Below are 18,384 nucleotides of genomic sequence, written 5' to 3'. Positions count from 1 at the left end.
AAGCAGAAGATATTAAGAAGAGGTGGCAAGAATACACAGAGGAACTATATAAAAAAGATCTTCATGACCCGGATAATCATGATGGTGTGATCACTCACCTAGAGCCAGACATCCTGGAGTGTGAGGTCAAGCAGGCCTTAGGAAGCATCACTATAAACAAAGCTAGTGGAGGTGATGGAATTCCAACTGAGCTATTTCAAATCCTAAAAGATGATGCTGTTAAAGTGCTGCACTCAATATGCCAGCAAATGTGGAAAACTCAGCAGTGGCCACAGGCCTGGAAAAGGTAAGTTTTCATTCCCATCCCAAAGAAAGGCAATGCCAAAGAATGCTCAAACTACCACACAATTACAGTCATCTCACATGCTAGGAAAGTAAATGCTCAAAATTCTCCAAGCCAGGCTTCAACAGTACATGAACCATGAACTTCCAGATGCTCAAGCTGGCTTTAGAAAAGGCAGAGGAACCAAAGATCAAATTGCCAGCATCCGTTGGATCATAGAAAAAGCAAGAGAATTCCAGAAAAACATCTACTTCTGCTTTATTGACTACGCCAAAGCCTTTGACTGTGTGGATCACAACAAACTGTGGAAAATTCTTAAAGAGATGGAAATACTAGACCACCTGACCTGCCTCCTGAGAAATCTGTATGCAGGTCAAGAAGCAACAATTAGAACTGGACATGAACAACAGACTGGTTCCAAATAGGAAAAGGAGTATGTCAAGTATTGTCACCCTGCTTATTCAACTTATATGCAGAGTACGTCATGAGAAATGCTGGACTGGATGAAGTACAAACTGGAATCAAGATTGCCAGGAGAAATATCAGTAACCTCAGATATGCAGATGAAACCACATTTATGGCAGAAAGCGAAAAAGAACTAAAGAACCTCTTGATGAAAGTGAAAGAGGAGAGTGAAAAAGTTGGCTTAAAACTCAACATTCAGAAAACTAAGATCATGGCATCCGGTCCCATCAGTTCATGGGAAATAGATGGGGAAACAGTGGAAAGAGTGACAGACTTTTGGGGGGGGGGCGCTCCAAAATCACTGCAGATGGTGACTGCAGCCATGAAATTAAAAGACGCTTACTCCTGAGAAGAAAAGTTATGACCAATCTAGACAGCATATTAAAAAGCAGAGACATTACTTTGCCAACAAAGATCTGTCTAGTCAAAGCTATGGTTTTCCCAGTGGTCATGTATGGATGTGAGAGTTGAACTATAAAGAAACCTGAGCGCCGGAGAATTGATGCTTTTGAACTATGGTGTTGGAGAAGACTCTTGAGAGTCCCTTGGACTGCAAGGAGATCCAGCCAGTCAATCCTAAAGAAAATCAGTCCTGAGTGTTCGTTGGAAGGACTGATGTTGAAGCTGAAACTCCAATACTTTGGCCACCTGATGTGAAGAACTGACCTATTTGAAAAGACCGTGATGCTGGGAAAGACTGAAGGCAGGAAAAGGGGATGACAGAGGATGAGATGGTTGGATGTCATCACCAACTCAATGGGCATTAGTTTGAATAAGCTCCGGGAGTTGGTGATGGACAAGGAAGCCTGATGTGCTGCAGTCCATGGGGTCACAAAGAGTCAGACACAACTGAGCAACTGAACTGAACTGAACCTCCTCCAAAGACTGGACCCTGCAGTTTTTAACTCTCAAGTTAGTCCACACTGAACCTCCAGCATTTCATCCATTACAGTTTGTATTCCTACCAGTAATAGCCATGCTTTTTATCTTCTAAACTCTGATCCTATAGCACCTTGAGGCTTTGCTGGCCCTGGAAAGACAGCCCTCCCAGTTTTAGCTAATTCTTACAGACAGCAGACAAGTCATCTGCAAGCTTTCCTTTCATATGCAAACCCACCAACCCAGAGCTTATAAGCTCAACCACCTCCTTATTAAGTTCATACGCTGGACTTCTATCCATCCACCTTATTCAACCCAGGACCTGTTACCAGAAAACTAGGGAAAGTCCCTATGCTTCAGGGCCCACTGAAATTACTCAAAATAGCCAATCCTAACTCTGCATATGCTGATTGATCCCTTCCTTTCCCTCGAAACTATAACATTTCTTCCCCACATCTTTCCTCTCTGCCTTGCCATTGACTGAAACTGCTGCTGCCTCATGTGGCCCTATGTGGCGTGGTGTCTCTTGGGATCTGTAAGTACATGACGATCATTTCCATGTCTGAGTATCTTGCCATACCTAATTAAAATAAGCCATTGGGCTTCCCTGGTGGCTCAGCGGTAAAGGATCCGCCTGCAGTGCAGGAGATAAGGGTTCGGTCCCTGGGTTGAAACGATCCCCTGGTGAAGGAAATGGCAACCCACTCCAGTATTCTTGCCTAAGAAATCGCAAGGACAGAGGAGCCTAGCAGGCTACAGTCCATGGGGTCACAAAAGAGCCGAATACAACTTAGCAGTGGAACAACAACAACTCTTCCTTTAAGCACTACAAGTACTGGCTTCCATGGAGGGCTTCTGCTCAAGATAAGCTACGATTCTCTGCCTCTCTCTCCAGTTTCTGGACAGTACCTTGCCCTACAAACCCAATTCTCTGATGGATCTATTTATAATTGTTTTTTAGTTTGTTCAGATTTTTTTTTCTTATTGTTAGGATGGAGCTCTTTACATATTGGAGTGAAACCCAGAAGCCCAATCATTTAATTTTCTTACCTATTTTCTCTATCTTCTTAGCCAAGGCAGAACAATTATTTTTCCAGTATCCTTTGTGGTTATAGTTTCTCCAAGTATCTTTATCAATAAACTCCCTACATTAGGGTTTGAATACTGAAGGGGACCTTTATAAAAGCATGAACTGACTATATCTTCTCTGATGAAAATATTTCTGGGTCTTTCCCACCCACTCACTACCTAACCTCCCCTATACCCACCCACTGCACACACACACACACACATGCACACACACACCCCAACACACACACACTCTGTTTTCAGGTCCTAGTTTAGAAGTTTCTTCCTCCAGTTCTGGGTAAAACTCACCACAGTAGTTCTTGAATCCTACAATCCTACCTTGAGATCCAAGAAGAGAATTTTGGGTAGTTTTTCTTTGAAACTCTAAGTAAATTCTGCTTGCTAAATCCAGCATGTTCCAGCTTATATCACACTTGTAGACATATTTTTTCAGTTGAATTTACCTACCACACTTTGAGACAGGTGTCTATAGATAGATCAGGTCCCCTGGAAGAGATAGGGATTCCTGATGCCTGTGATTTATTGAGGGCAGTTCTCAGGAGATAAGCAGTAAGGGAAGCAGGACAGATCAAGGGAAGAAGCTGAGCAAAGATGTGTGTTCAGCTGGAGTCTAGCCTCTGCCTGATCCCATGGGGAGCCCTGGAACATGAATGAACCACCAGCCTTACTCTGCCTGGAGGCCAGAGGACTGGACATTTGTATTCCATATCAGTTAGCAATTGTCTGTCAACTGACTTGAAGAGAGGGGACAAATGTAAACTCCCAGGCATTTACCAGCAAGACGGTTTCCATCAACCTCGGGCTCCCTTGGGAAGGGAGAAGCTATGAACTGTCAGGGCCAAGATGCAGAGCAGCTAAGGAACAATGCAGATAATGGAGGTCTGGTTAGACCACCAACAGCATACCCACGAGGAAACTGACTCAGGAGAATAGGCAACCTGTCCAGAGTTACCCAGGTAATAACCAGCAGAACAAGGCTTCAGACTCAGATATCCAGACTCAATCCCCCAGCTCAGTCTGCCCAAATCCACCAGTGACCAGTTTTTGTTGCTGTTTCACAGGGTGGCTTGCTTCTCATTCGTAAAGCTCAGGGATCAGGGAAGCAGTGAGGAAAACTCTCTGTGGCTGCTACATTACATGCACAACCTTGAGAAGCTGGAAAGGGAGTGGGACAGAGGCAAGAATTTGAGAACTTGGGACTCCTTGTCCTGGACTCCATCGCTGATGCGACTGCCACTGGGGATGCTGGGTGACAAAACTCCACTCTGTTCTGTTTTGCCCAAAGTTGGGGCTCTCACAACTCTGTTGGGAAAATCAGCCTGGTCATAATCAGGCAGAAAAGCCTGGGTGGGGAGCCACTGTGAACAGTGAGAAACTGTGCTCTGCAGCCAATCGGGTTCCAGGTGCCCACCTAGAGCACAAACGTGGCAAGGCAGGCTGAAGGGGCAGTGAGGGAGAGGCCTTTGTTGTATACTTCCCATGAATCAGATCCTTTATTCCTATTTAAATTAACCCAACCACGTGGGGAAATAGCAGCTACTAGAGCCATTTTACAGATGAGAAAACTGAGGTGCAGTAAAGCTAAGTAGTATATCTGTGGTCACAGAGATAAGTAAAAGATAGAACTGATATGTTCATGCGGACTGGCCTAACTCCAAACCTGTGTTCTTTTTACAAGTAAGATCTTATTTCTGGATAAGAGTATCATAGTAATGATGTCTGTTCTCAGATGTCAGTCACTGTGTCATGTTCATTAACAAGCTGTTGGAGTGGTAACATCCCCATGTTAGAGATGAGCTGAGACCCAGAGAGGTTAAGTGACTGGCTCAAAGACATCCTGCTAGTAAGTGATGGAGAGGCTGCTTAATAATACTAGAACCGCATTACAATTTTTCCTGTGTTTAATGTTGTAAATGCCCACATAGGATAGCTGTGCTTAAACAAGGGGTTGGGCAAGCTATTGCAGAAAGATCACACTGTAGAGCAGATTCTGTTTAGCCAGGCCTTTTGCCAGTGTTATAAAGTAGTGGTTTAAAATAGCAGCATCAAAAAATAAAATAACAGCATCAAGGTTGGGGCAGTGCTGAGGAACAGGATAGGCTCTGACAGCTGTCCTGTCTCTCATGTCAGGCAGGACACATGAGGGGACAGCCCCTGGAGAGTGGAGCCAGCGGGCCAGTGGTCCAGCCTTACCAAACAGAGGCCCACGCTTGGCCTTGGCCCTGGGCAGAAGGAGAGGACTCAGCTGTGACCCCACAGGACTGCACCCCAAGCAGAGGAAGGCCTGGGTCTCTAGCTGAGGTTTAGATGAGAGTGTGGCAGTGCCTGCTGCTCAGGGGAGAGAGACCTTAGCTCTCACCCCAGACCAGAGGCTCTATCTACAAGAGCCTTTGGAACCAGTAAGCTCCAGGAAGCATCTTTTTTAAAAAACCTATTTATTCATTTATTTTGGCTGCACCAGGTCTTGGTCGTGGGCGTGAAAGATCTTTTAGTTGCCATGCTAACTCTTAGTTGTGACAAGTGAGATCTAGTTCCCTGATCAAGGATCCAACCTGGCTCTCTGGTTGGGAGCAGGAGTCTTAGCCACTGGACCACCAGAGAAGTTCAAAGGGAGCCTCTTGAATGTCTGACTTCTCACAGCTGGGGGCACTTTCCTGGGGAGGAGGCCCGTGAGGCCAGAACTACTTATTCTTTGCCCTTGCAGGTGACAGGTCCAGGAGGAGCCCCTCGATGAAGCGGCCTCATCGAGCCGAGGAGGCGCCAGGCCGGCGCAGAGCCCAGCCAGGACAGAAGGAGCGGGCCGGGGGCAGCCCGGGGTCCGGGTCTCCTCGGAGGAAGCAGGCAGAGCGCAGGGGACGCCGGGAGCTGCTGGGGGACCGGGAGCGGGGGTCAGCAGAGAAGCCCTGCCGACGAGGGAGGAGGAAGGATGGGAGGGCTTCCCTCAGGGAGCAGAGAGCTCCTTCAAAGAAGGAAAAGGAGGTCCGGAGGAAGGAAGAGGTGTGGAAGCAGCTGAAGAAACACAGGTGTGTTGTGACCCGACTTCAGGCGCGTTTCAAAGCGCCCTCTCCCTCCTGCCAGCCCTGCTCTCTCCCTTGATAAGGGTCAGGTGCCTTCATCCTCCCTACCCCTCCCACGAATGGACGGCCCTTGCTCTCTCCAGCCTCCCTCTGCCTCTACCTTCGTCCCTGCCCAGCTCACCGCTGGGGCCAACCGGGATGAGGATCACACTCATCCCAGGTGGCGTGGCCCTGCCCACTGTTGTCCCAACCCCCTCCAGTAGGGCAGGTGCAAGCGGAGGCTGTGAATGGGGAGGTGACAAGATCCCAGATCTCCTGAATTTCAGTCGTAGTGGTGACTCACTACAGCTCTTGAAGAGGAGCTGAGAGAACTTTAAAATTAATTATTAAAAATTAAAAATTCTAAATTTCTAGTTAAAATTGGAAATTAAAAATTAAAATTGAATTTAGGAGTCATAAGAGGGCTTAAGCATGCCGTTTCCCAACCTGACCTGCATCCTCTTCTGTGAAATATGGTTTTGATCTAGAAGAACTTCAAGAGTCCCATAAGCTCTGAAATTCCAGGATTAGGGGGTTTATTTGCTATATTTCCTTTGTTACATTAGCATTGGCATACGGGGGGTTAATTGACAGAGTCAGTGTATGGAATCAACAAGTTGGGGTTTTAGTTTCATTTTTTTTGCTACCAATTTTGATGAACCATCTCCCTCTCTTTGCCTCCCTCTTCCACTTCACTTTGCATCACTTCTCAGGATGTTTTAAGAATCCCCATTGATAATGGGTGAAGAGGCTTTGGAAACAGAGATACTAGGATTATGGCAAAGAGTTGATACTCCTTCCACCCATTTCTAATAAACCTTATTTGCCCACACCCTCACTCAGGTATTCCACTGTACATCTCCAACTTTACAGAGGGGAAATTAAGGCCCTCAAAAGGGGCCACTGATTTCTTTCATCATCCGTGCCAGCCATCCCTGGCTCTCTTAGGGCTTTTGTCTATTGTCTGGTTGTCCCTAGCCCTGGACTAATGGGATACAGGATGCATGGTGCCCCTAGCAACTTAGAACTTGAATACATCATTGGCAGAGTGTCCTGAATTTTAGAAGGAGGCTGTCCCATCCTGTCTGGAAGGCAGATGCAAAGTAAAGGGTAAGGACTCAATTGTGCCATTTTCAGCTTCATGCCGTAGCAGGGCATAGAGATGAAAAATATCCAGCCTTCTTCCCCAGAGGCTGACAGTCTGACATGTGAAAAAAGACAGGGTTATCGGCTATCATTGGAGAAGGCAATGGCAAACCACTCCAGTACCCTTGCTGGGAAAATCCCATGGACGGAGAAGCCCGGTAGGCTGCAGTCCATGGGGTTGCAAAGAGTCAGACATGAATGAACGACTTCACTTTCACTTATTAGCTATCATAGCACAAGTGTTAGTTGCTCAGTTGTGTCCAACTCTTTGAGACCCCAGGGACTGTAACCCACCAGGCTCCTCTGTCCATGGACTTCTCCAGGCAAGAATACTGGAGTGGGCAGTCATTCCCTTCTCCAGGGGATATTCCCAATCCAGCGTTCAAACCTGGGTCTCCTGCATATTTCAGGCAGATTCTTTACCGTCTGAGCCATCATCATAGCACAAAACAGAAAGGAATATGTATACCAGAAAGGATTTGATGAAGAGTGTACTGCTGCGAGGCTGGGGTTCCTCTATGGAGAAGTTAAACATTTCAGTAAGACTTTGAAGACCAGGTGGAATTTGAACAGTGACTGAATGTCACACCTCCACCACCACCCAAACTAAGGGAACCCCTTATACAGAGACTCAAGGACAGATGTCCTGGGGTGTGCGTGAGGCATGGCAGAAAGCCCCTGTGCTCTAGGCTTCCCAGCATTCAAGAGCTAGGGTCTCTCCTCTCCACCTCATTCTTATGACCTCTCCTTGCTCTTCAGGAGTTGATCAGAAGCTAAACTCACGGAGTCTGCTGCAAACTGGTCTCTAAAGCCCATGGTAACCCAAGTCCACATCCTGATATTTCCAATTATGAAACTTGCTAAGCAGGCTGCCCAGGAGAACCCTTCTCCAGCCTTTCCCTCACCCCCTGTCAGTTGCTGCCAACTCAGCTAAGAGTCACAGTTTTTATGAGTGAAGGAGGCTGTGAGCCAACAGACGAGAACTTGGATTTTGTGGCAGCTGAGCGCACAGTCTTTGTGAGATGGTGAGGGTCATCACACCCTCCAGCTGGAAGGGTTCTGCAGCTGTGCTGTCCTATACAGTAGTCACTAGCCACATGTTGGGCATTTGAAATGTGCCTGCTGTGACTGAGGAACTGACTTTTAATTCAATTTAGCTTTAATCTGATGTTAATACTACTGAGTTAAAACAAGAATTAGCCTTGCCCAATGGCTCAGCAGGTAAAAAATCCTCCTGAAATGCAGGCAATGCAGGTTCAGTTCTGGGTCAGGAAGATCCCCTGGAGGAGGAAATGGCAACCCACTCCTGTATTCTTGCCTGAAAAATCCCATGGACACAGGAGCCTGGTGGGCTATAGTCCAAAGGGTTGCAAAGAGTTGGACACACTGAGCGTGTACGCGCGTGCACACACACACACACACACACGCACACACACACAAAACAAGAATTAGTAAATTTACTTGGACAGACAAATGTAGTTTTGAGGTTGATTTAATTTTGAAACTAAAGCATTTCTTCTCCCCCAAAAAAGACAGTTTTGTCAGTGCAGATGTGAACATCAAAGGAAAATGATATTCCATTACTTGATTCATTTATGAGGAAATTTTTAAGTATGTCTAAAACAATTTAGATATGTGAATCTACTCTTTCAACTAAATGTTTTGAAATCCAAATACAGATTAAATATGTTCAATGAAAATTTCATGTCTGAATTGACAGTACAAGATGAACACTGGATTTTGAAGACAGTACAAAAAGGATGTAAATTGTCTCATTAATAATTTTTTCACTGATTATATGTTGAAATTATAAAATTTTAATATATTGGGTTAATTGAAGTGTATTATTAAAATTATTAATAATATATTCATGTTATTTTATAATATAGCTACTAGAAAATTTTAAATTATGATATATTTCCATTGGGCAACCCTATGCAAGTGAGGATGTCTATGTGGGTAGGATTCAGAGGCATGGAGTTTCGGGAGGCAGCCCTCAAGGCACTCTGGGCTGCAGGAAGAATAGTGGCCTCCTCTGCCAGGTGGGTGGAGTCACAGAGGGTTCTGAGCAGGGCAGGCCTGTGTAAGGTGGCAGCTGGGAGCATCTCCAGTGGGGCTCCTTGCATCCCACAGAATCCCCGAGGACCCTGCCCTCCTCCCCACTCTCCTCCACTCCACCCCACCTCTGCTCCAGGTCATCCTCCATGGCCTCCAGCACCTCCAGTGGGGAGTCTCTGTCTGAGGAGGAACTGGCCCGTATCTTGGAGCAGGTGGAAGATAAGAAGAAGCTGATCGCCAGCATGCGGAGCAAGCCCTGGCCCATGTCGAGGAAGCTGACAGAGCTCAGGTGAGTGGTGGCAGTTGGCCAGGGCTCTCCCAGTTGAGAAGGCTCAGCTCCTCTAATGGTCTTGGGAATCCCTTCTCTTCTCCTCTCCACCCAAAAGAGCTCGACAAGAATAGGGGTTCACCCTTCCACCCTGCTTCGGTCCCCCTGTCCCCAGCACACAACTGGCTACCGGCCCTGCTGTTGGTTAGCACCGAGCCAGGCCTAGTAGGAGACAAGGAGGATCATGGCCCTTGGGCTATACACCCTGCCTCCGCTGCCTCATCACCCCTTTGTCTCACACACCGCCCCATCTGGTGGCTTCTGCACTTCCCTCACAACCAAACAGACATGTCTTCTTTGTATGTGTGTGTGTGTTAATTGCTCAGTCGTGTCCAATTCTTTGAGACTCGATGGACTGTAGCCTGCCAGGCTCCTCTGTCCATGGAATTCTCTAGGCAAGAGTACTGGAGTGGGTTGCCATTCCCTCCTCCAGGGGATCTTCCTGACCCAGGGATCGAAACTGGGTCTCCCTCATTGCAGGCAGATTCTTTACCATCTGAGCCACCAGGGAAGCCCATGCCTTCCTTGGTGGTGGTGGTGGGGTGGGGGTCAGTTATGATCCCCCAACCTCAGCAAGTTCCTCCCTCTCTTGTGTTCTCTAAGCACCAGAATCTCTCCCCTTGTCACACACTCACCCTTGCAGTGTGGAGAGCAGGAGGATGGGCTGTCTTACCTACACTTGTGTCCCGGAGGCCTAACACGGGGCCAAGCTTGCAGTTCAGTTCAGTTCAGTTCAGTTAGGTCGCTCAGTCGTGTCCGACTCTTTGCGACCCCATGAATCACAGCATGTCAGGCCTCCCTGTCCATCACCAACTCCCGGAGTTCACTCAGACTCACGTCCATCGAGTCAGTGATGCCATCCAGCCATCTCATCCTGGGTCGTCCCCTTCTCCTCCTGCCCCCAATCCCTCCCAGCATCAGAGTCTTTTCCAATGAGTCAGCTCTTCACATTACGTGGCCAAAGTACTGGAGTTTCAGCTTTAGCATCATTCCTTCCAAAGAAATCCCAGGGCTGATCTCTTTCAGAATGGACTGGTTGGATCTCCTTGCAGTCCAAGGGACACTCAAGAGTCTTCTCCAACACCACAATTCAAAAGCATCAATTCTTCAGTGCTCAGCCTTCTTCACAGTCCAACTGTCACACCCATACATGACCACAGGAAAAACCATAGCCTTAACTAGACGGACCTTAGTCGGCAAAGTAATGTCTCTGCTTTTGAATATGCTATCTAGGTTGGTCATAACTTTTCTTCCAAGGAGTAAACCATCTTTTAATTTCATGGCTGCAATCACCATCTGCAGTGATTTTGGAGCCCAAAAAAACAAAGTCTGACACTGTTTCCACTGTTTCCCCATCTATTTCCCATGAAGTGATGGGACCGGATGCCATAATCTTCGTTTTCTGAATGTTGAGCTTTAAGCCAACTTTTTCACTCTCCACTGTCACTTTCATCAAGAGGCTGTTTAGTTCCTCTTCACTTTCTGCCATAAGGGTGGTGTCATCTGCATATCTGAGGTTATTGATATTTCTCCTGGCAATCATGATTCCAGCTTCTGTTTCTTCCAGTCCAGCATTTCTCATGATGTACTCTGCATATAAGTTAAATAAGCAGGGTGACAATATACAGCCTTGACGTACTCCTTTTCCTATCTGAAACCAGTCTGTTGTTCCATGTCCAGTTCTAACTGTTGCTTCCTGACTGGCATACAGGTTTCTCAAGAGGCAGGTCAGGTGGTCTGGTATTCCCATCTCTCTCAGAATTTTCCACAGTTGATTATGATCCACACAGTCAAAGGCTTTGGCATAGTCAATAAAGCAGAAATAGATGTTTTTCTGGAACTCTCTTGCTTTTTCCATGATCCAGCGGATGTTAGCAATTTGATCTCTGGTTCCTCTGCCTTTTCTAAAACCAGCTTGAACATCTGGAAGTTCACGGTTCACGTATTGCTGAAGCCTGGCTTGGAGAAATTTGAGCATTACTTTGCTAGTGTGTGAGATGAGTGCAATTGTGAAGTAGTTTGCAGTGACACTCCATAAATATTGCCTGGACTTGTGCCCATGCCCCTGAATTCTATTTTAAGCTCAGCTGCTTCCCTGGTTTCCATGTGACTGGCCAGCTCATCACTCATGTTATGGCTCTTCAGTCTCTGCTGCAGTTTTGAAAGAAGAGCAGGATGTTTCTAATAGAAAACTATAATCTGATTTTACCATCTTCCCCCAAGTCCTGCCTCAATCTTTCTGCCATAAGATTGGGTGACTCCCTTCCTCGTTCCCTCTATATAAAGCTATTATTTCCCTCAGCTCTTCTCACACCTGAGTTTCCTCATTGCTCGAATGCCCCTCCCTTTATCACAGAACAATCTGGCAGCCACATTTTGACCTTCAGCCTCTCTGTGTGTGTCTGCAAGGCACAGCGAAGATGCTGGCTCTGCAAATGGGGTCTGGCCCTGACAAGCAATCTGGTAAATAGAGCTTACTCCACCGTGTGGAGCGCTTCCCAGGTGGTGCCATGATAAAAAATCTGCCTGCCAGTGCAGGAGGTGTGGGTTCTATCCCTGGGTCAGGAGATCCCCTGCAAGGGGATATGGCAAGCCACTCCAGTATTCTTGTCTGGAAAATGCCCCAGACAGAGGAGCCTGGCCGTCCATGGGGCTGCAAAGAGTCGAACATGACTGAGTGAGCACACCCGCCACTGCCCTGAGAACATTACCTTCTCTCAAAGTCAGCTCCTGGGAGAAATGCCTCCCCACAGTGCCTCCAGGCCAGTGCTGACCAACAGAGCTTGCTGAGATAGTGGAAAAGTTCTAATGCTATGCTAATAGAGTAGCCACCAGTCACACCTAACTAGTAAGCACTTAGAAAGTAGCGCAACTGAGAAACTGAATTTCTGTTTTATTTAAACTTATTTAAACTTAGGCAGTCACACGGAGAAGGCAATGGCAACCCACTTTGGTACCCTTGCCTGGGAAATCCCATGGACGGAGGGGCCTGGTAGGCTGCAGTCCATGGGGTCGCTAAGAGTCGGACACAACTGAGTGACTTCACTTTCACTTTTCACTTTCATGCATTGGAGAAGGAAATGGCAACCCACTCCAGTATTCTTGCCTGGAGAATCCCAGGGACGGGGGAGGTCGCACAGAGTCGGACACGACTGAAGTGACTTGGCAGCAGCAGCAGGTAGTCACAGGTAGTGACAGTTTGAGTGGTAGGTACAGCTTCAGGCAGTGGGCTGTCTGCCTTTCCAGCTCCCTTTTTCTGACTTTCTTCTTCCTGCTCCCCCAGGGCCAAGTTCTTCCTCCTTCCATCTGTCACTCTAACAGAACCTCATCCCCACTCAAGTGTCACTGGGACACATCTTTTATTAACAGTGGAAAAAGAGCAACCTTGCTGTTTATGGAAATAAGATATCCAGCTGACTGGAACTCTCAGGAACCATGAAAATCCCTGAGCTGCCCAGAGGAGAAGTCTGCATCTCCTCCAGGCTAGGGGCAGAGTTCCTGCTCATGGTCAGGGTGGGAAGTGGCTAAGGCCCGAGAAGCTGAAAGGACTCTCATCTCTCCCACTGGAGCAAGTCCTCCTGACAATAGTGATCTCTTCCCTCCAGCCTGCCTGCCTTCCTCTTCCCTCTTGCAAGGCTCCCTATCCCAGACTCAAGTCTCAGGCTCTCCAGCCTCTGGGTCTCAGCTCCAGTGATGCCTCTGCCTTGCCCACCTGGCTAGGTCCTACCTTTTGAGACACAGGCCAAGTGTTGCCTCTGCAGGGAAGTCCCTACTGCCCTCCCTGCATTCAGGCTGAGTTAGTTACCACCTCTCTGAGCCTTAAGGCCCTATCCCTCACTGGACTGGCTACTCTAGTTTGCAAAGCTGTGTCTTATTCATCTTTTAATTTATTTCTTTTTTATATTTTGTCAACATTTGCTGCATGCTCCCTATGTGCCAGATATTGTTCTGAGCCTGGATGTGTAAAAATTCATTTAATCTTCCTAATCACCCTGTGATGTAGGTACTATTGCTATTGTCCCCATTTTACTGATGGAAAACTGAGATACAGAGCAACCTAGTAATTTTTCCAGGCCACACAGTGAGTTTAGAGGCCTGGCCAGAATTTGAACTAAGGAATTCTGGCTCCAGAACTTGCACTCTTGAATTATAATTGCCTCTCTAGAATTCCTAGACATTCTAGAATACACTCTTTGCCTCCTATGTGATTTCCTCTTCTGGCAATAAAGTCTTCAACTGCAGATCTGCAGACAGCATCCCCAGACTACATCTTTTTTTAGAAGCAATGGTGTGGGGACCCCAGTCTTTGGCCGACTCAGGCAGCTGGCTGACTTTGGCATACTTGTTGTAGACAATTGAAGAAGGGTGGTAAGGGATAAAGGGCAACAGCAGTGAACTGGGGCAAGCCTGCATTCACACTTCTACCATATCTGGTTGATTTGACTAGCTATTCAATCCCCCTCAGTCTGGCTTCCTTCCCTTAACCTCTCTGAGCCTCACAGTCCTTTTTTGTAAATTAGAAATAATATTATCTACCTTCAGAGTTGTTTTGACTAATTCAAAATATGTATTTAAGGGCCCAGCATGTAATGTACAATTAATAGATAGTAGTTATTGCTATTATTAAGGGTTGAACATCTTGTGCCAGACACTGTGCTAAACCCTGAGAAATGAGGATGGGGAACAAAGATGAATCAGAGGAGACTTCACTAGTGATGCACATTAATAACGGCACAAGGCAGGCTGTTGATATTGGTAAAAGAGTTTCGAGTGCCCTTGAGTCAGGGATGTTTGCTTTAATCATAGAATTAATTAGGTGTGTCACCCAGCTTTGTCAGAAACCCAATGTGCTAGAAAATTAGCCAAGTGCTTGCTCTCTTCAGAGAGATCTGAAGAATTCCACTTCCAAAAAGATGCAATAGACATACTTCTCCATAGTCTTCCCATGAAGCACAACTGAAACCCCAGATATTATGTGTAAAGCAAACAGAAGAGACTCAGAAAGGTGGAGAGAAGACAGCAGACTGGCTAAGGACCTCAGGGCCAGATGATGACAGGGCATCAAGTCCTAGGTTTCCTTTTAGTCTATGTATCCAAACTGGATACCGGAGATACTGGAGAAGCTGGCGGCCCCAAAACGTGGACAGATACTCACAAAAGCACCTCAAGAGAAGTCTGCCGTTTCTAGCCAAAGGACCAGAAAAGACAGAATACTTGTGAAAGAAAACGATCCGTCTCCAACCAAACACCATAAACCAAAAACATCTTTAGCCCCGCTCCTGGCAGCACAAGTCAAGTTGGGAAGCCTATATTTCCTCTGTTGCCAGGATTTAACATGGTATCCCAACACCCTCATCAATAAATTATCAGAGAAAGCCAAATGAGGAGCAGGGACATTCATACCCACTGTAGCAACAAGCCCTCCCTCTCCCTGTGGTGTCAGTGGAGACCACACAGGGAGCATGGACTTTCACCGCAACCAGGCAGTGACAAATTATACCTTCAAGCCAGGATGATATGAGTAGAAGGCTTATGGAAGCCCGAACTCCCACCCTGACTCACCAGTAACAAGGAGCTCCAGCCCAGTCCCAGGTGTCAAAGGAGGCCAAGTGAGCAATCTGGACTTCTACCTAGAAGTAACTGGGCAGCATCCCCCTTCACCTACTGCACCTACAGCAGTGTCAGAGGAGGGCTGCTAAAACACAAGATTTAAGTAAGATCCAGAGTCACATAACATAAAATCCCAAATGTCTAGGCTTCAATTGAAAACTCACTCATCATACCAAGAACCAGAAAGATCTCAAACTGAACGATAAAAGATAATCATCAGATGCTAACATCAGGATTATATAGATGTTAGGGTTATCTGACAAAGATTTTAAAGAAATCATCATAAAAATGTTTCAGTGGCAATTATGAACACACAAAACAAAACAAAAAAATAGTCTCAGAAAATGAATAGAAGATATAAAAGAGAGCAACTGGAAATTTTAGAAGTAAAAAATATAGTAACTAAAACTTTTTGAATGGGCTCAACAGCAGAATGGAGAAAACTGAGTAGATTATCAGTGAAGGTAGAACAAAACAGATCACTCAGTCTGAACAATAGCAAGAGAATAATCTAGGGGAAAAGTGAATAGAGCCTCCGGGACATGTAGCATTATTTTAAAACATCTAACCTTGGTGTCCCCTCCAAATCCCTAGATATGAAAGAAAAACAGGAGGTGTCAAAAGAAGATAGAGTGGGGCTGGAAAAAAGTCTTCAAATATATAAGGACTGAAAATTTTTCAAATTTGACAAAACTTAAGTATTCAAGAAGTTAAACAAAACCCCAGTAAGATAAATCCAAAGTAATCCACGCTAATACATATCATGGTCAAACTTCTGAATACTTTTAAGAGTCTGAGAGAAACAATGCATTACTAAAGAAAAAAAAATAGAAAGACAGCATATTTCTCATCAGAAACCATGGAGAACAGAAGTACTAAGTGAAAAGAATTGTCAGTCCAGAATTCTATATCCAGCAGTAACATCCTTCAAGAATAAATGAAAAATCAAGACATTCTCAGAGGAAGGAAAACTAGAAGAATCTGTTACCAGGTCTACCCTAAAGTATAACTAAAGAAAGTTTTCTAAAAATAAAGGATATGATAAAAGAAGGCATCTTGGAACATCAGGAAGGAAGAACATGGTAAGAGAAAAAAATCTTGGGAAATACCATGCGTTTTCCTTCTCCTCTTGATTTTTAAAATTATATTTGACAGTTGAAGCAAAAATGAAAACACTACCTAATGTGATTCTCAAAAATGCAGAGGAAATGGTTAAAACCATTATAAATGAGTAGGATAAAGTGACATAAAGAGAAATAAGGCTCTACTTCACTCTAGCTAGTAAAATGAATCTGTAGGTCTTGATAATACATATGGATAGGTAGATAACAGAGAGATGGATGATAGATATAGGTCGACACATAGTAATGCCTAGAGCAACTATTGAAAAGGCTATACAAATTGATATACTGAAAAACACTGCAGGTTAAACAAAATTGAATTCTAAAAAAATGTTCAGGAAGACAGGGAAGAAGGCAAGTAGAAATGAAAAACAAAACAAGAAATAAAATGATGTATTTAAACTGTAACATGTAAATAATATGTTAATGATCTAAATATTTCAATTAAAAGACAGAGATTGGCAGACTGGATTTAAAAGATGATCCAAGTACATGCAGTCTATAAGAAACTCACTTTAAATATGATATACATAAGTTGCAAGTAAAGAATGGCAGAAAATACACCATGAAAAAATAACCAAAAGAAAGTAGGAGAAGCTATGTAAATGTCAAAGTCAATTTCAGCACAAAGAAAATCACCAAGGTTATAGAGGGACACTATATAATGAGATGGCAAGAGTGAACATCAACATTTTAGGAATCAGTGAACTAAAATGGACGGGAATGGGCAAATTTAATTCAGATGACCATATGTAAAACTGTGGGCAAGAATCCCTTAGAAGAAATGGACTAGTCCTCCTAATCAACAAAAGAGTCCAAAATGCAGCACTCGGGTGCAATCTCAAAAATGACAGAATGATTTCGATTCATTTCAAAGCAAACCATTCAATAACAGTAATCCGAGTCTATGCCCCAACCACTAATGCCAAAGAAGCTGAAGTTGAATGATTCTATGAAGACCTACAAGACCTTCTAGAACTAACACCAAAAAAAAAAAAAAAAAAAGATGTCCTTTTCATCATAGGGGACTGAAATGCAAAAGTAAGAAGTCAAGAGATACCTAGAGCAACAGGCAAGTTTGGCCTTGGAGTACAAAATAAAGCAGGACAAAAACTAACAAGACTTTTACCAAGTGAATACACTGGTCATAGCAAACACCCTCTTCCAAAACACAAGAGACAACTCTACACAGGGATGTCACCAGATGGTCAATACCAAAATCAGATTGATTATATTCTTTGCAGCTGAAGATGGATAAGCTGTATACAGTCAACAAAAGCAAAACCAGGAGCTGACTGAACTCCTTGTTGCAAAATTCAGACTTAAATTGAAGAAAGTAGGGAAAACCACTAGGCCAGGAAAACCACATGAACCTAAATAAAATCCCTTATGATTATACAGTAGAAATGACAAATAGAATCAAGAAATTAAATCTGATAGATAGAGTGCCAGAAGAATTATGGACGGAGTGCTGGAGTCAGTGATCAAAACCATCCTCAAGAAAAAGAAATGCAACAAGACAAAATGGTTGTCTGAGGAGGACTTACAAACAACTGAGAAAAGAAGTAAAAGGCAAAGGGGGAAAAGGAGAGATATACCCATCTAAATGCAGAGTTCTAAAGAATAGCAAGGAGAGATAAGAAAGCCATAAGTGAACAATGTAAAGAAATAGAGGAAAACAATAGAATGGGAAAGACTAGAGAGATCTCTTCAAGAAAATTAGAGATACCAAGGGAACATTTCATGCAAAGATGGGCACAATAAAGGACAGAAATGGTATGGACCTAACAGAAGCAGAACATATTAAGAAGAGGGGGCAAGAAAACACAGAAGAACTGTACAAAGAAGATCTTGATGACCCAGATAACTGTGATGGTGTGATCACTCACCTAGAGCCAGACATCCTGGACTGTGAGGTCAAGTGGGCCTTAGGAAGCACCACTATAAACAAAGCTAGTGGAGGTGATAGAATTCCAGCTGAGCTACTTAAAATCCTAAAAGGTGATGCTGTAAAAGTGCTGCTTTCAATATGCCTTAGCACTGGCCACAGGACTGGAAAAAGTCAATTTTCATTCCAATCCCAAAGAAGGGCAATGCCACAGAATGTTCAAAGGACCACACAATTGCACTCATTTCACATGCTAGCAAGGTAATGCTCAAAATCCTTCAAGCTAGGCTTCAATAGTATGTGAACTGAGAACTTCCACATATACAATCTGAGTTTAGAAAAGGCAGAACAAGATATCACATTGCCAACATCTGTTGGATCATAGAAAAAGCAGGGGGAATTCCAGAAAAACATCTGCTTCTGCCTTATTGACTACACTAAAGCCTTTGACTTTGTGGATC

General features: G+C 44.8%; 1 protein-coding gene across 1 annotated transcript in view; it reads left to right on the top strand.

Annotated features, from left to right (window-relative positions):
• TMC2 (transmembrane channel like 2) overlaps nt 1-18,384 on the top strand; it is a 100,847-nt gene that overhangs the window by 20,097 nt on the left and 62,366 nt on the right. Inside the window, exons 2-3 of the mRNA XM_052650431.1 lie at nt 5,421-5,739; nt 9,113-9,265. Of these exons, the coding sequence (XP_052506391.1) occupies nt 5,421-5,739; nt 9,113-9,265 (472 nt within the window). The remainder of the gene's footprint in view (nt 1-5,420; nt 5,740-9,112; nt 9,266-18,384) is intronic.

Source organism: Budorcas taxicolor, chromosome 13 (assembly GCF_023091745.1).
Source record: "Budorcas taxicolor isolate Tak-1 chromosome 13, Takin1.1, whole genome shotgun sequence".
NCBI lineage: Eukaryota > Metazoa > Chordata > Mammalia > Artiodactyla > Bovidae > Budorcas > Budorcas taxicolor.
This window is presented reverse-complemented; position numbering and strand designations above follow the sequence as displayed.